The 18,997-nt window shown below is 41.3% G+C and overlaps 1 protein-coding gene across 1 annotated transcript in view; it reads right to left on the bottom strand.

The window, feature by feature from the left end:
* The window catches only part of MYRFL (myelin regulatory factor like), a 112,827-nt gene that overhangs the window by 45,418 nt on the left and 48,412 nt on the right, over window positions 1-18,997 (bottom strand). The window contains exons 6-10 of the mRNA XM_028110742.2: window positions 15,403-15,553; window positions 11,995-12,190; window positions 9,838-9,914; window positions 8,504-8,614; window positions 6,924-7,014 (exon numbers count right to left, since the gene is read on the bottom strand). Coding sequence (XP_027966543.1) covers window positions 6,924-7,014; window positions 8,504-8,614; window positions 9,838-9,914; window positions 11,995-12,190; window positions 15,403-15,553 — 626 coding nt within the window. The remainder of the gene's footprint in view (window positions 1-6,923; window positions 7,015-8,503; window positions 8,615-9,837; window positions 9,915-11,994; window positions 12,191-15,402; window positions 15,554-18,997) is intronic.

Here is an 18,997-nt window from a genome sequence, read left to right as displayed (position 1 = left end):
TACTACCTCCTTCTGGAATTATGAAGTTGTGTTCCCATGTGGTCTAAGAGTGGTTCATTGATATCAAATCCCAAAATGAATTAAAGTCTCTAAAATACTTGCATTATTTATCCCACAGCCCCATATATTTAGGGAAGACCTGAACATTTTAATCTGTGTTACGACGCAAGATGGCTCTGTGATCTTCGGGCAGTCACTTAACCTTTCTGTGCCAGCTCTTTTTCTTTGAAGCTTAAAGATAATAATGACTTCTTTACCTATCTCACAGTGTTGTGGGAATTTGTTGAAATCACGTGTATATGAATATTTGGCAAAAATGAGGATGAATAGTCTCAAACTATCCTTAACACATTGCTGTTCATAGCAACCACTGTCCAGCCTATACAGGCATACATCCTTTTATTGAGCTTTGCTTTACTGCATTTCACAGATGGTGCTTTTTTTTTTTTTTTTTAACAAATTGCAGGTTTGTAGCAAGCCTACATCGAGCAAGTCTGTCTGCACCATCGCCATAGCATCTGCTCATTTCACGTCTCTGCCACAATTTGGTAATTTCGCAGTATTTCAAACTTTTTCGTTATTATTACATTTGTTGTGGTAATCTGTGATCAGTGATCTTTGATGCTACTATCGTACTTTGCAGAGCCACAAACCATGCCCATATAAGACAGCAAAACTTCATCAATAAGTGGTCTGTGTATTATTCTCACTGTTCCACCAACGAGCCATTTCCCCACCTCTCTCCCTCTCCTCAGGCCTCACTATTCCTTGACATCAACAATATTAAAATTAAGCCACTTAACAACCTTACAATGGCATCTAAGTATTCAAGTGAAAGGAAGAGATGCATGTTTCTCACTTTAAATCAAAGGCTAGAAATGATTAAGCTTAGTGAGAAAGGCATGTTGAAAGCCGAGATAGGCCAGAAGCTGGGCCTCTTGTGCCAGACAGCCAAGTTGTGAATGCAAAGGACATTAAAAGTGCTGCTCCAGCAAACACACAAATGATAGGAAAGTGACACAGCCTTACTGCTGATGTGGAGAACATTTGAGTGGTCTGGATGGATCAAACCAACCAGAACATTGCCTTAAGCTAAAGCCTTATCCAGAGCAGGGCCCTCACTCTCTTCGATTCCATTAAGGCTGAGAGGTGAGGGAGCTGCAGAAGAAAAGTCTGAAGCTAGCACAGGCTGGTTCATGAGCTTTAAGGAAAGAAGCCATATGTATAACACAGAAGTGTAAGGTGAAGCAGCAAGGGCTGGTGTAGAAGTTGCAGCGAGTGATCAGAAGCTCTAGATCATTCATGGCCACACTAAACAACAGATTTTTTTTTAAAGATTTTATTTATTTATTTGAGAGCGCGAGAGCAAGAGAAAGAGATATCATGACCTGAGCCAAAATCAAGAGTTGGATGCTTAACTGACTGAGCCACCCAGGTGCCCTAAATGACAGATTTTCAATGTAGATGAAACAGCCCTCTATTGAAAGAAGAGGCCATCTAGAACTTTCATACCTAGAGAGAAGTCAATGCATGGCTCCAAAGCTTCAAAGGACAGGCTGACTCTAAGTTGAAGCCTGTGTTCTTGGACCATTCTGAAAAGCCTCAGGCCCTTAAGAATTTATGCTAAATCTACTCTGCCTGTGCTCAATAAATGCAACAAAACCTAGATGACAGCATATCTGTTTACAACATGGTTTACTCAATATTTAAAGCCCACTGTTGAGACTTGCCACTCAGAAAAGATTTCTTTCAAAATATGACTGCTCAGAGCGCCTGGGTGGCTCAGTCAGTTAAGCGTCCGACTCTTGATTGGGGTCAGGACATGATGTCAGGGTCGTGAGATTGAGCTCCATGCTCAGAGGGGAGTCTGCTCGAGATTCTCTCTGTCGCTTTCCTTCTGGCCCTCGTCCCCCCACTCTGTCTCTCTCAAATAAATCTTAAAATAAAAAAGCATCCTACATCTTAAAATATATATATGACTGCTCATAAATAATGCACCTGGTCACCCAAGAGCTCTGATGGAGATGTACAATGAGATTAGTGTTGTTTTCATGCCTGCTCACACAACATCTGTTCTACAGACCGTGAATCAAGGAGTCATTTTGACTTTCAAGTCTTATTATTTAAGAAATATATTTCATACGGCTATAGCTGCCATAGATAGTGATTTCTCTGATGGATCTGGGCAAAGTAAGTTGAAAACCTGTAAAGGATTCACCATTCTAGATGTCATTAAGAACATTCCTGATTCATGGGAAAAGGTGGAAATGTCCACATTAACAGGAGTTTGGAAGAAGTTGATTCCAACCCTCATGGAGGTCTTTGAGGGGTTCAAGGCTTTAGCAGAGAGAGGAAACTGCAGATGTGGTGGACATAGGAAGAGAACTAGAATCAGAAGTGGGGCCTGAAGATGGGACTGAATTGCTGCCATCTTACGTTCAAACTTTCATGGATGAGGAGTTGCTTCTTACGGAGGAGCAAAGAAGTGGTTTCTTGAGATGGAATGTACTCCTGTTAAAGCTACTGTGAAGACTGTTGCAGTGACAGCAAAGGATTTAGAATATGACATCAACTTAGTTGATGAAACACTGTCAGGATTTCAGAGGACTGACTCCAATTTTGGAAGAAGTTCTACTGTGGGTAAAATGCTATCAAACAGCATCCCATGCTATTAAAAAAAAAAAAAAATTCCTAAAAGGAAGAGTCAACTGATGTGGCAGACTTCACTGTTGTCTTTTTTTTTTTTTAAGATTTTATTTATTTATTTGACAGAGGGAGAGAGAGACAGAGCACAAGCAGGGGGAGCAGCAGAGGGAGAGGGAGAAACAGACTCTCCGCTGAGCAGGAAGCCCGACACAGGGCTCCATCCCAGGACCCTGGGATCATGACCTGAGTGGAAGGCAGTCGCTTAACCGACTGAGCCACCCAGGTGCCCCTCACTGTTGTCTTACTTTAAGAAATGGCCACAACCACCCCAACCTTCAGCAGCCACCCCCTCGATCCATCAACACTGAGGCAGGACCCTCCACCATCTCTAAAAGATTGCATTACTCTCTGAAAGTTCAGATTACAGTTAGCATTCTTTAGCAATATGTTTTGATTAAGGTATGTACATTGTTTTTTAAGACATAATGCTATTATTCACTTAATAGACTACAGCATAGTGTAAACGTAAGTTTCATGTGCACTGGGAAACAAAAACCTTCATTTGATTCGCTTTATTGCCGTGGTCTGGAACCGAACCTGCAGTGTCTCCAAAATAGGCCTGTAGTCCTTTAATCTGCTCTCCTCAGCAACACACCTGCAGAGCTGCACAATGGAGGGCGCGCCACTCACTGAGTAAAATGTAAATGGCGCCCTCTGCAGGTGCTTGGAATAGGAAACAGCAATCAAGGGTCACTTGAGGCCCTTCTAAGGTCGGAATGGAGAGCTGGAATTCCTTTGCTTTACCATTGCTTGGGCTTTTAAAGCAACAGCCAAAGAGCATATTAGGAAAGCTTGAGTTGAGGAAGGCACATCATAACAAATAAATTTTTGTTCCTTTTGAAAGGGCTGTGGAAAATGGGACCAGAAATGCTCCCTATCAGTGCTACCCGAAGTGTGGTCTGAAGGTCAGCACCCTCTCCTGGAAACTTGTTAGAAATGTATATTCAACCTACTGAATCAGAAACTGCGGAGGGGGGACCCGGGTATCTGTGTTTTACTCTCCGGGGGATTCTTTGTCCCATACACTCCTGGTCGGTTACCCCTTCCAGAGTTAACCAAAGTTGAATCCCAACCACGGGGTGAAGCGGACATTCCTTCACATACTGATTCCTGTGGGTAGATAAATATTCATCTGAACTCCAGAAGATGGGTGTGTGTGTGTGTGTCTGTGTGTGTTGGGGAAGGGAAGGGACTTTTGTAGAGAAGGGCTAGAGCCAGTAACAACGGAGCCAGGCCCTGGGACGCTCTGCTCTGCACCCATCCCTCACCATTCCTTGCAGTCGCATTATTTCTTTTGCTTTCCCCGCCCCTGTTTGTTGGTTTCTCATCTTAGGACAGTGCGGTTTGCAGAGCAATAAGGGGGCATTTCCTGGGGATGTGCGCATTTTTATTCTTCTAGAAAAGAAACTGGAATAATGTATTCATTTTCAAAACTAGGAAACCCTGGCACGTCTTTGAAAGGCAGACAAAAGTAATCATCCCTCCTGCTTACAACACAGCACTCCAAACCAGGTTTAATTATGTGTTTTAGAAGGAAAGTGGAGCTGAATGAAAACCTAGTCATTAACAAGGAGAATCTGAAGGAACTCTACGGCAGAATGCTCCCAAAACAAAAGACCTGGGAAATAAATCTGTCTTTGGAGTAAACATTAATTTCCATGAAACTGGTCAATTTACATGACAGGACCATAATATATTTCTAAAGCTGTTTTGATTGACAACCCAGATGAACAATTCCTGGGTCTTGCCCACCATCCTCTCTCCAAGAAGAATTCTGACAAACTTGGTCTCTGAAGCCTTCCTAGAGGCCAAAAACTCATCTAGTCCACGCCTCCTACATTATTTGCCCTTACATTAATCTCTGCTCTTGGGAAGAATGATTCTTAGGCCTCAACATGAACCCGGATTTGCTCAGTGCAATTTGCAGTTCTCCATATAATATAGTCTGCTCTTATAACATTATTCTGAAGCTCAAACTAACAGACCCAGGTCATGGCCTAAGAGGGCACATCTGACTTTTTTGGAGAATGTGAGCTGGTCTGCCCTCTGTCCAACCATAGGTATACGTCCAAGAGACGTATACCTGTAGAATCCTAGGGGTGGGAAATGTGTTGTGTGAACATTTCAAAAACTCACTGATTCAAACAACATCACTATTTCTGAAGCTCAGTTTTTTCTCTTGGTTGGTTTAAACATTAAACAATTAAATAGATTCAAACTGCATTCATTTTCACTTCTGCATTTGGGGTTAGAATGAAATGTATCAGTAAGATATTTCTAGTTTGGGGGAGGGGGAGAATGGTTCGCACTATTACCATTCTCCTTCTTCTCGTTGTTGCTAGAGCATCCCCTGTGTTATCCAGCACACTTCCAGAATAGGGCATTCTCTTTAACCAAAAGTTATGGCTAGAAGAAAGCAATCAAATCTGGAATACAATCACTTTTTTAAAATAAAAATTTGGTGACTAACATGACACCCAATCTATACTAAGTATAATTTAATGTTTTTTAGTATTCATACGTAATATGAGTTGCAGGAACACTCAACTTTTCAAAGCGATCATGAGTTAAATTATCATTGAGTCTTGGATAGGAGGAGGCACCAATTAACAGAGTTCTGGTAATAGAATATTAGACAGTAGCACTCTCTCGTACTGCTGCTGGGTGGACTTCACAACAGCCGGAGGACAGAGTTGCCAGCAGGAAATGGAGAAACCAGACGCCAGGTAAATTATTCAAGGTACGCAGGTGACTAGCAAGCTGCCTGATTCAGGCATGAGTTTCCCAGCTCCAAGCAGCCCTTTCATAACATCTAAGCTATGCTAACTCTGAAAAGAATGGTATTGTCTGTCTTTATTCCGCCCTATGAAAAACCAGAAATGATAAGCGACCCAGGCTTCCAGACTCTACTTTAAATCACATTTGTTAGTGCAGGACAGCAATCCCAGATGACGTCAGGCGAGGAGTCCAAGCTGCCCTGAGCCCTGCTGGGGTGGAGAACCGCGGCCCTTGGCCCATGACCAAGGAAGAGGGCCCCACCTGCCTTCCCTCTGGTGGTACCTTGTTTGCTATAGATTAGATCAGGTCCCACAAAAACGGTAGGACACAGCCTAGCCCTCACCTGGGACATTTAAACACAAGTGTTTTACCTCATTTCCATCGTTACTTCACCTGCATTGAAACTTAGAGTTGCAGTTTTAGGATTTCCTCTTACAAGTGGCTTTTTATTTTTAATTGATTAAAAGAATTAGACAGAGGGCCCTTTGTTTTGGAATAGCTCAACACAAGAAAGGAAAGACTCATCTCCCCTGATCCCCAGGCCACAGAAGTTGCTGTACTGAATGATTTCTCCTGTTGGACTTCACATGTCCTCCCTGGGTCAGGACACAGCTCCTCCCCAGCTGCCAGGCCTGTGGTGACCTGTTACCTTAGGCCCCTGGTATTCTGAGCAGCAGCCAGTCCGGCCACACACAGCTGAAGCTCCAGCTGCCAACCACTTTCTGTTTCTGTGGCTGCTGAGATTCCTGTCCACAGCTGTGACCACTCATTCATTCAGCAAAACGTGCTGAACCGTTACTACGTGGTAGGCAGGGGCCCAGATGTTCCCTGGGTCACCAATCACTTCGGGGTAAGAAATGCCTTCTTACTACTTTCCCCACCCTGTGGTCTTCAGGACCAGAGAAAACTAGGTTGTAACCCAAGCCCCATCATTTACAAACTGTCCTGCCCTCTTAAGCCTCAGCTCCTCTGCATGTGAAGAAGGTAATGTAAATGTGATGCAGTGTAAAATGGCGTCATACATAAATTAGTCAGCCCAGTGCCTGGGCCAGTTTCCCAACTGCAGCACTATGGACACTTTGGAAGGGGGAATCCTTGCTGTGGGGGCTATCTTGTTTATTGTAAGGTACTGAGCGGCATCCCTGGCCTGGACCCACTAGAGGCCGGTAACACCTCCAATTGTGACAACGAAAAAATGTTTGCAGACATTGCCAAATGACCTTTGAGGGACAAAAGTTCTCCTGGTTGAGAACCATTATGTGGAAATGAAAATAATAATACCTGCCATTACTATCATCATCTGTTGAGAAAGAGCTCACTTCCAGCATGCCACTGAAAATGCAAATTCAAAAAAATTTTTTTTAATTAAAAAAATGCAAATTCTTCTTCAAAGGAGTAAAGCAGGTGGGATCCAGAAACGTTAAGGAACTGAACCTTACCCTTACAATGATCCGTTCAGAGATGTGGGCAGACAATAGATAGAACTGGTCTTGGTGAGCAGCATACAATCCAACCACCAACATGAAGTATCTAACTCAGAAACAGCAGATCAACACATCAGGAAACAGATACATAATTTGTGCCATCAAATACCACCCAACACTTAACAGTGAATTTACCTAGATAGGTTGGCGTATTTAAAGATTTTCTATTCTGTTCTAAGTTGCCCCTCCTGTGAAATCAAAGAGCAGTTGATTCACTCCGTATTGTTCTGGGTCCACCCTCTGCCCGGTCGGAGGTATTTGTGAACTGTTCTGGAAGCCCCACAGCACAGCACTTGTCACAAGCAGATGCACAACGGGCGGCCACCTAAGAGGTCCCTTTGCCCAGAGCCACCCAAGCTACGTACCCTAGCCCAGCAGGGCCTGCCCAGCCACACTGGATCGTTCCCACCCTGTCTGCTCCGGTCAAAGACCTCGACCCTCCCCTCTAATTACTCCCAGTGCAATTTTCATCAATGTTACTTCAATTATTTCTTCATATGTAACACTGACGAGGCATTTTTAAGATCAGATCATTTCTTGAAAGTCAAAATAAAACTATCTCTATGAGAGAAGCTTTGGGTTTAAGCACTGCAGGCAAAAACCTTGCCACCTTCCTCTGTAACTCAACAGACTCTCTAATCCTTAAAGAATAAGAGTTCTCCCCCGTGTTGAAAGTAAAACAGTAATAGTAATATTTGTTATTTTCATTATAATCATTAGCCATCATCTGAGTCCTCAGAATGTGTCATACGCTGGGCTAAGCAGTTTATCTACAGTATCTCATTTAGAACCCCAGAACAACCCTAACGGAGAGGGATATAGTCATTGTCCCCATTTTACAGAATGGGTTAAGTTACATGCTCGAGGTCACCGAGCTAGCATATGGTGGTATCAAATTTCAAATTCAAGTCTTTCCAACTCCAACACTTATGTTCTAAAACCAGTGTGCCCAAATTTGAGTATGCATCCAAGTCACCTGGAGGATTTGTTAATATACAAATTACTGGGCCCCACCCCAGAGTTTTTGCTTCAGTAGGTCTTTGGTGAGGCCTAAGAGATTGCACCTCTAACAAGTGTCCAGGTGACACCATCTCTGCTAGCCTGGGACCACACTATGAGAACCACAGGTTTTAATCATTAATGCAAGTTCACTTCCTTTTTTAACCAAAAAAGGTGATCGCAGAGCTCCAGGACTCAGGGCTTTGTACTGGTGACGAGCACACAGGTTCGAGCAGGGCGGTCTGACTGTCCTCAGCCTTTGGACAACAGTGAGGCATAAACGTGTGGTCACTCCGGAGAATCAGGGAGGGAATCAAGGCAGATTTGGGGCTGGACAGGAGAGCAGGCACTGTAGGGGGTGAGGATGGAAAGGAAAGACGCCTACAGGGATATGAGCTGCGTTAATAAACAGGAAGAGCCTGGGAAGGGGGAAAGCGGCCTGGTTTGCAGGCTGGTGGCACCAAGAGGAATCTGAGGGGCCTCTGGAGGGCACCAGCGGGTCAGATGGAGTCCCTGGCCACTGAGGGTGCCAGTACCTCTGGTTAGGATTTGGTTTTCCCTTCTTCCTCATGTTATTCGCTGTTGTCTCAGTGAAGTGCAACCGACCCAGGGTCACTTTGGTGACCTGGTCGGCCAGCAGGTCGACTCTAAAACAGACAGCAGAAATACCAAGACACTGTGAGACCATGTGGACTCTGATCAACTCTAACTCGTTCCAAGATTCTCAGGTGTGTTCAGCAGCCCCCCCCGCCCCCCCGCCCCGTCCCCATGACACTATGGAGGACAGTTTATTCCATGCACCGATTTTTAATAAACTCTCCACAACACAGTCAGGAATGGCTGCCAGGGGATAACTCTTGAAGGGTAAGATCTGCTCTTTCAGCAGAAGCTCGAGCCCAGAGTTCCTGCCTCATAAGGGCATGTGCTCCCCACACCTCGTATGGGTTCTTTTAACTCCACAACAGGGAGAAAAGACTTTGCATTTGTGCCTCTGCCACTGTTGCTAGAGCACTTGCCTCCTGACAAGCCATGTCTCTAGGTTGCTCATGAATTCCTTTTCATCCCCTTCACCTATTTGCATCCTCCTGGCCTGGCTCCTATGGAAGACCACACCCAGCCCGCCCTGGCCAGGGAGGACCAGATGCACCAGGCAAGCTCAGTGCTGTGTGTACATGTGGTCTGTTTGGGATTTTCTCTCCCTCTGCCCCTCCCCCTGCACACTCTCTCTCTCTCTCATGAATAAATAAATCTTTAAAAAAATAATAATGATGACTTAAAATGGAGCTTTTTACAAGAATTTGCTTGAAATTATTTCAATGCATTTTACCTACTTTGTTTTTGTTGATAAGCATGTATTCAGAATATTAGCATATTACTAATGTAGTTTCTGCAGTGAGATTCCTTTTATTTTTTATTTATTTTTTAATTGAAGTATAGTCGACATATAATGGTACAGCAGTTTTAGGTGTATGACATAGTGATTCATCAACTCTACGCTCACCACAAGGGCAGCTCCCATCTGTCACCACACAGCATCATTACAGTACCATTGACTCTTCCCCGTGCTGTGCCTTCCAACCCCGTGACTTACTCATTCCATAACTGGAAGCCTCTACCTCCCACTCCCCTTCACCCATTTTGCCCAACCCCCAACCCCTCCCCTCTGGCACCCATCAGTTTGTTCTCTATATTAATAGGTCTGTTTCTGCTTTTTTGGTGTATGTATTTATTTGTTCATCTGTTTTGTTTTTTAAATTCCACATATAAGTGAAATCATATGGTCAACGGGATTCATTTTTAATAAAATAAATTGGACAACAGGTCTTTCTCCTAATACATTCACAAACGAATTCAGAAAAGAAATTCTTACTTAACAGGATTGAAAATCTTTTTGCTTCTATCTGCTTGGGATTGCTCAATAGCAATTATTTGATTGGTGGCTTCTACCTGTGTGGAACAACAAAAAGTAAGTTAGTTAGTGAATACATAAGTTAATTTGTTAATAAACATTGTTCATTATTAAATAATGTTCAGGTACTTTAAAAGTTTTCCAGGGCATCATGATAGGCACTGGGCAGGAGGAAAAAGTCACTGAAAAGACGTATAAGACAATGACCCCAACCTTAAGGAGTATGTTATTGGTGAGAAAAGAAATGAATACGTGTAAAACTAAACAATGAAAACACAAGACAACAGAAAACTGCAGGTGAGCAGGGAATATGGCATGAGCTCATAGGTGATTAAAGCATCAGGGGCAAAACACAGGAGCAAGGCAGCTCCAAGGGTACATGCATCTATCCATTCATTTATTCATTCATTCCATAAACACTTGCTGAGCACCTACACCTGCTATGCACCAGGCACTGCTCAAGGCATTAGAGATGAGAAGTGGACAAAATTGACAGAAACCCCAGCCCTTGCAGAGCTAATATTCTAATAAGAAGAAATAACAATATACAATGAAAATAAATAAAATACGGAGAATGGCATTTTTTTTCAGTACTTGCTACAAAACTCTTCTTGCTCTGAATGAATCATGGCAAGGGTGTGGTGAGATCTGCCCTGTCATATATGGCTTGTGGGTAATAGCATAATAACAATTTTTCTGAAAAGCAGCTGGGCAACATACATCAAGGGTTTTAATTATGTTCATGCCTTTGATACATAAACCCTTCTGGAATGTATCCTCATGCAAAGACAGATATACATGGATGTTTACTGAAGTTTATTAACAATAAAAAATTGAAAATAAGCAAAACTTATAATAATGCAGGAATATGGTACATTTATCCAATAGAAACTATATCACCTTTGTAAACAATATTTTATAGGGTCTTTAATAATATCATGTTATTTTCATAATATACTATTAACTATGAGATTAATTTTAATAACAGAAAAAAATTAGACTACCAAATGGTGAATCCCAAATATGAATGAATTTTTTCTCTTCTTTATAGTTTTCTATTGTATTCCAAAATTTTCACAATGGATTCATATTACTTCCATAGTCAGAAAAATATGTTTTGTTGTTGTTTATTTGTTTGTTTGTTATCTGTGTTTGGTTTGGTTTTGTTTTGGTTTGGTTTGGTTTGTTTTAAGAGCTCAGTTTGGAGCAAGAGCAGTTGATGTGTCAATGTATCAAGCTCTATTTTGGGAGACACACTGCCTAAGTTCAGGTTAATAATCAGAATAAAATATGCAGATAATGGATGCTCCTCCCCCTAAATGCTGGATCTGAGGTAATAAGTTAACAAATCCTTGTTGACCACTCAGAAGTCATCCTACCTGCATTCTAAACTCAGCTCTCTCATGTACTTATCTTGGATGAATTGTCTAACTTTACTCTTAACTCAGTCTCCCCTCTGTTAAACTGAAAAAGAGGGGACATGGACTAGATTAATGGCTCCTTGGCTTTTTTAGGTCAGAGACCTATTTGAGAATTTGGCAAAAACTACGAATCTACTGCATATGAAAATGCACCAGCATCAAAAAGAATAAAATATTACAGTTAGTAAAAGAAGTGCAAGATTTATATAGTGAAAACTATCAAAATGTAGTTTGAAGTGATGCTGTACCAGTTTCTGAGCCAGTTTCAGGCTTAAGAAATTGGCAGCTCCCGCTTCCTATGTCTTGGAACATTTATTCTTAGAACCTATCCACCATGCTGTGAGGAAGCACAACCTATCCCACAGAGAGGGACCTCTCATGAAGAAGAGCCAAGGCCTCCCAGCCATAGTCTCATTTGAGCTCCTGGCCAATGGCCAGCCCAAACTTGACAGGCATATACATGAGCCATCTTGGAAACTGGATCCAGGCCCAGCTGAGCTGCCCCAGCTGACGATTCCTGAAGCGACATGAACTGTGAGAGCCAACCCCTAACCAACCTGCACATTTGTGACCCAAATAGATGATTGCCATTATTTTAAGTTGCTAAGTTTGGGAGGTAGTTTGTTATACAGCAACAGATACCTGGTACACTTAATAAATGTTGGCTTAATTAAATTGAGCTCAATAAAAGACTTACCTTAACCCCAAAAGCTTTCAAGTAAAACATTTCTATTGGCTTTAGGCCCATTTGGGTTTTGACAAATTTTGGACTTCCCCGAACTTGGATATGGATGGTTATCTGAAAATGGTTCTTCTTCTGGCAAACAAAAGCTTCATCTGCTGGTGAAAAATTAAATCCTTTGTCTGTGATAACTTGATAGCCTATATCGGGTCTATGAAAAGAGGAATCAAGAAACCAATTTAACAAACATTATCTACACATTTTCTTCCATTAACAATACTAATAGTATAAACATTTCAAGAAAATACACTGTGGAAAGTGACTTTTGCTATATTTAATCAATTTTGTGGATTTTTGCTGAGGAAGTGTGCTATTTCAAAACACAGGTGGCTCTCTCACAGCACTTTATCTTCTCACAAGGAAGAAGCACAATTCTTGCCAAATGGAAGCATTGTCTCTTCAGCTTCCCTTTCCCTTTGTGCTTTCTAGAATTCTAATTTGACTCCACCATACAACAGAAAGACGTAGTCTAGAAGTTGAGAAGTCACAGCATTACTCAGACCTGTGAAATAGCTGGGCTAAAATTCATCTTTTTCTTCCTTTAAAAAACAAAAAGGCTCTAAATGTCATCAGCAACAGCACATTCAAATAGTCCCTCAGATGAGTGAATATTCAGCCTACTGGTGGTTAGAAGAAAAAAGCAGGCTGGTCAAAATTACCAGGAATAGCTTTAAACCAGATTAACTACAGCCGGTCAGAATACTGATTAAAAACCCATTTTCACCAGAGTTTGGTCATTTCCTTTTTATCCTCCTGATCTGGTAATAGCACTGAAAACCTACTATGCTGGTTACTTCTGCTGAGAACAGAAGTAGTGGGGCGGCTAATCAGACCCTTGCTGTATTTATCCTATCAAATTATGTTCAATATCAAGGCTTGTGTATCACATATTTAATTAAATACCTTTAAATGTTAATAAAACTAAAACACTTTACATGTGTAACATTACTGAGTAGAGAAGAGAATATAAAAGGTGAAACTCTTTTAGTGAGTTTCTCCCATACATGTTATAGATATGGAACATGATTTTTAATTCACCAAGATTCCTAAATGTGGATTTTTCCTCAGGAAAGAAGCTCCTCCTCAGGACCAGAAGCAGAGGAGGGCAGGACTTACTGTGTGTGGTTCTGTGCTTCCTGGGATCTCCATTTGGATGGCTGCCATTATAACAAACAACACTAAGTTTCTAAATTTTCCTCTAATTCCAGAGACAGAAAATATGAATGAGTCTCTTGGAGAAAAGAGTGTTCATGTTCTTTGCAATTTAAGCACATTCCCAGTGGATCAAGTCACCGGGTCATTGATTACTCCCAAGTAGCTGGCTCATCAAAGGCTCCACAATCATGGTGCCTGCCAGCAGCAAAGTCAAGACCATTCACTGAATGAAGGATTTGATAAAGACCACATGTCTTATGCCATCTGGAAACTTCATATTGACTCACATTTCTAGAACTAATCTTCTAATTTACTCATTTAAAGTCTAGATGAATGGAATTGTATAGATTTTACTGCAGAGGGTAATAAGAACTGTCTTGATGGAGAAAAAAGGAAATACCTTTTTGTGATCTTCATGTTTCCCTATCAAAAACTCTGAAGGAAGGAGGTAAGGTTTACAGATCAGATATGAGCATTAGCCTGAAATTTAGAGACAGCTAGAAGCAGAAACAGAATCAACGAACAACTATTATGCAGTTGAAGATTGTTCTGAATCTTAAACACCAATCTCTGGTTATAGAAATCTGTTTACCTAAAAATAGCGATTCTGTTTTTGATATCAAAAGTTATATATAAAGTCAACTAAACTCGCTTTTTAAAAGCTCTTTTAACATAAGTTTTCAGTATCACGCAGAAAAAAAGGTTTCTGATAAATTTTCAATCCCCTAACTTTATTGCTTTTAGGTAATTTAAGGAAACAATATTTTTGTGACAAATTAGACATAATAATCTGAGACAAGTGATTTTCTGTCTCAATGATATGAGTAGTGAAATCAAGACAACCTAAAGTCTAATGTAGATTAATATTGTCTTTTTCTTGCACTTAAGAAAAGTGAATTATGTCTAAGCATTCAAAATAAATCTACCTCTATACATTTAAGCTGATACCATCCATGTTCTCCTTTTTTTCCAGATCAGTGGAGTTTAGGTTGGCTGTTCAAATAAACTTTTTAAAAAAATCTACTCAAGTAAGAAGAAGGATAAGTTGCCTCAAAAACTTGATCAAGGGTTTCATACCTGGGTACTCATACTTAAGATAGCATATGGAGTACTCCCCAAAAGATAATCAAATGAAGGCTAAGACTCAAAATCAAGACCAGTGGGCCCTTCCTTTCTTTTTCTAATTGTACACAGTGGCAAAGACACAAAGTTGTCACATTTCAATGAGACAATTAATAATTTGCTTCATTCTGCTTCCCATTCAACACGCCAACTCCCAAAGTCTGTTTAAGTCCTTAGAATTTGTTTTAAGGAAAAGATTTCTTCCTTCTAGCTCATCCAACATGAAAGTCCTAGTGATAAGTTTTGCTCTTAAAGAAGCTATATTTGAATTTGGAAAATACCATGGAAGGCCCTCAAGTTTGTGGATCAACGTTTCTCATTTCTTATTATATTTATTACTTGAAAGTCCTATTCTCTAACCCTTAACATTTTTTAGATTTTTCAAGAAGGCATTTATAATCTTGAAAATTCTAGAAGACTTAGGTAGGTAAATTATACTCTAAGGAATAAAGAGAAGGCTCTGAGGATGTTTAAGAGCAATAATATGTAAGTCCACACTGATATCTTGAAACTATAATATAATAAGATTAGGAAGAAAATTTTCCAGTTTAAAGATATTTTGAGTGGTTTCATTTCAGTCTCTAAATACAAAGCCACCACCAGCTAGGACGGTTGCAGTATGTGTTGACAATGAGCTTGAACAATCCTGATTCACAGCATAGATATTAGGGGAGGGGGGATGTCACCAGCTAGCAATTTAATGTGGCCACCAAAACAGTATTCTGTGGAATTTTAAATTAACTGCAGGATTAAATGTTACTCATTTGGGAAATCCTCATTTTTCAGCTTGTAGTTTGAACTGGGTCTATGGTCTCAGAAAGATTCACTCTCCCCTCTATCATTTAGTGGGTAAATTGTAATGAGTCAGAATTACAGTCTGGATTCCAAAAGGCCAGAAGCCCATGTCCCAACTATTCATTAGTTGGAATGTGAAACATAAGGAGTAAGACACACTTCCTCATGGACCCATCCTATCTGATCAGGGGTGGCTTCAAAGCCCAAATCCTTGGATTTAGTCTTGGGAGTTAGCGCGGCCTTTCTTCCCTCACTCCCCAGTACACCACTAGGGGGCCCTGGGCCACTTACAGTTTCTCACAATGACCAGTGAATAAACTGTGCCAAGGCACACTTTGGTATGGCTGCCACTTCAGAGAAGGAGAACACTGGTCCACAGGTGTCATGTTCTGTCCCTCACTGTCGTAGTCTTGCACTTCGCTGCTGAAACTCCTACTTGTCACTGCAAAGAAATCGGTGTGTTAGATCCTTCCTCCAAGGCTGTTTTTCCTAGACTCACAGACAGTTGCATGGAGCTAATGAACTGGCCCCGTATGACGTCCTCAGTAGCATCTCCCCGCTTCCAGCCAATGTGTTTCCAGTGAAGTACACTCCCAGCCAGAGGAGGGCACGGGGACCCAGGCTGGATCAGTTCAAGCACAGCGCTCTCTACTCGCATCAACAATTGCATCAGGTTGACTCATGGTCCAATCCAATCCAAGCAGAGTGAATCTCAGCACTTCGGTGTACACAGGTTCAAAGATGCTGACTCTCTGCCACGAGCTTTAAACCCATGAGATACATCCCCAAGGGTTGCTGGCACCACTTGGGGACATGAAGGAAAAGCCTGTCTGGGAAGAAGCCCGCACAGCAGAAGGCAAGGGTTGAGGATGAAGGGCACCCCATTCTGATGGCGTGATTTGAGTTCTGGGATCCAATTCTAAACTCTTGGGTGACAGGAGCCAATAAATCCTCCAATTTTGTTTTTTTGTTGTTTGTTTGTTTGCTTGCTTGCTTGCTTGCTTGCTTTTTGCTTAAGGCAGTTTGAGGTTTGGGGGTTTGGGGGGTTTTGTCCTTTGTTTCTTTGTTTTTGTTTAATTGCAACCAATACATTCTAATCTGTTACAGGTCCCTTGTGGCACTAGCTTTCTGAACTTAGATGAGCTATTTATTCACTTAGTGTTACTTCCCTCAACTGCAAAATAGAAATTAAAACAGATGTCTTGCCCATCTTGCAATGTTATACAAGCAGAGAGATTATCATAGTACAAGTGAAAGCACTTTCTGAAGCTAACGCCAAGATAAAGTAGCAGAAAATGTCGTAAGTATGTAGTATTGACTATATGAAATTGCTACTTTTCTGTGTTAAAATAACAGCAATTTCACATGCGCAAGCTACTATTTTTGCATAATCCTTGCAAATTGTCTTAATTTGAGTAGGCCTCCAAACCCTATGATTCAACCTCAGATAATTTTTATGTAAATTCTATTGGTAAGTTTTCTGTTTCTCTTTTCTTTTAACTCCCTGACATCAGGAGTGAAAGGGAAATGGTGGGCGTTCACAAGATCAGGAGCGGGCGGAGAGCAGCAACACAGAGATAGGAGGTGAGCTCCTGGAGAGCGTGCACTTAGCCCACAGCTTGGAAACTGAAGAGTTTTCTTTCACTGTCTAACTTCCTTTCTCTATACTTCCACTGAGGACTTCCTCAAATGAATAAATAACAGATCTGCTTCAGGTTGTCTTTGATCTCAAATGTCAAAGAAAATGTGTTTACCTTGGGGTATCCCTATTACATGTCACCTAAGCAAAACATCAATTTTTCCAGTTTTTGTAAACAACCATTTTGAAAAGATTTCTCAAAATCATGAAAAGCTTTTTCCCAGCTTAGAATACAGGAGGTCAACAATGCAAGGACCTCTCCATGCTGTCACTCCTCCATAGTTACCTGACCTAGAAACTTCTCAAAACAAACAAACACGTTCCACGGTTCTCCTGCTTATACCAAATTCAGAGAAAGGAAGAAACCAGTTCTCCCATTTTTCCTTCCTCTGTCCTCCCATGGAGGGAGGGTAAAGGAAGCTCAAGAGCTTGAGGTTTGGAATCAATGGGCCTGTGCTTGAGTCCCAGCTCAACACTTACTAGCTATACAATCTAGGGAAATGGTTTCCAGTCTCGGGGCTTCGGTTTCTTCATCTACAAAATGGGAGTAACAGTATGAAACCTCCCAGGGTTGGTGAAGGGATTCAACAAGTTACATCTATAAGTGCTTGGCATAGTGTCTGTCACCAGGAAGGGTTTAAACAATGGCATGTTTCATTAACATTGGTGGCACTGTCATCACATGGACTAGTGTCAGCTCAGGTGACGCAGTTTTGTCTAAGAAGCCTTGGCAAATACTTCTGTTCTTGGCCTCCATGGTAACGCTCTCTGATGTGAAATAACTAACACCAAGTGCCTGAGTGAATATCAGCTAACTTGGGCCCTTTCCCACTCATGCATGGTGGCAAGGTCAAGGATAAGAGCAAGTCCTGCTTTTTCCCATTATAGGAGCAAAGGGAGGGGGCAGCCACTCCAATGGGACTGACATAGCCATGGCCTCCCTGGGAGCTGGAGATCAGCTGGTGAGACCCAGAGACCACAGGTCCATGCTGAAATTCCAGGCACAAGCCTGAGCCCAATACTGGGACCTATTACTAGTCACACTAATAATAACGTCTACTACTCCTGTGTACTTTCTTATTTTATTTTTTTTAAAGATTGTATTTATTTATTTATTTGAGAGAAAAGAGATCAGGAGAGCATAGATGGAGAGTGAGAAGGAGAAGCAGACTCCCCACTGAGCAGAGAGCCTGATATGGGACTTGATCCCAGGACCCTAGGATCATGACCTGAGCCGAAAGCAGACTCTTAACCAACTGAGCCACCCAGGCACCCTCCTGTGTGGACCTCCCCAAGTGCACCAAGACATTTGACAGTTTCTCATCAACTCTTCAAGGTAAGGATGCCTTTTTTTTTTTTCCAATAAACTTTCTTTACTGAAGTATAATATACATAAAGAAGAATACACAAATCATTAGTACACAATTTGATACTTTCTAATAAAATGAATTATACTCGGTAACTATCACTGGGCCAAGAAATAGGACATGTCCAGCACTCTAGAAGACACCCTCATGCCCTCTTCCAGCTCCTACTTTCTCCTGCCCAAGACAAATCACTGTTCTAAAATCTAATACCATAGAGGAGTTTATAGAAGTGGAATTATATGATATATACGCATGTGTTAGCTTCTTTTCCCCAACATTATGTTTATGGGATTCCCTCATTACTGTTGCAAATGGCAGTCATTTCCTCATTTCCATTACTGTAGGAATATACAATTTATCCTGCCTTTGATGGTCATTTGGGTTATTTTCAGTTTATGGTTATTATAAGTAACACTGCTATGGATATTTTTGTGTGTGTCTTTTAGTGGGTGTACGTACACATTTCTGCTAGGCATAGTCCCAGCAGTGGAATTACTGGGTTATCGGATATGCATTAGTCGATGCAACCAAACTGATTATAGAGAGGTTATGAGGTCAGGATTCCTAATGTCATTTAACAAATGTGGAAATTGGAGCTCAACCACCTGAAATAACTTGCCCAGTGTCATAGCTACTAAGTGGAAGAGACGGGGTTCAAACCACCCTCTTCCCTTCATGCTACCCTGAGGATGTCTTGAGAACCTGTAGCAAAAGAGGAATAGAAGTGTGAAGGCAGGAAACTGACCAAGTGCCCACCTTTTGGAAAAACTCATAGCTTGCATTTTAATGTCCTTAAAAATATTCTTTTATACATTACTTTTAAAAAATCTTAGAAATGCATGAAGTAGAAATTATGATTCTCATTTGATAATCAAGAAAA

This window comes from Eumetopias jubatus, unplaced genomic scaffold, assembly GCF_037043125.1.
Source record: "Eumetopias jubatus isolate StellerSeaLion01/CBP00866 unplaced genomic scaffold, mEumJub1_p1.0 scaffold_8, whole genome shotgun sequence".
NCBI classification, from domain to species: Eukaryota; Metazoa; Chordata; class Mammalia; order Carnivora; family Otariidae; genus Eumetopias; species Eumetopias jubatus.
This window is presented reverse-complemented; position numbering and strand designations above follow the sequence as displayed.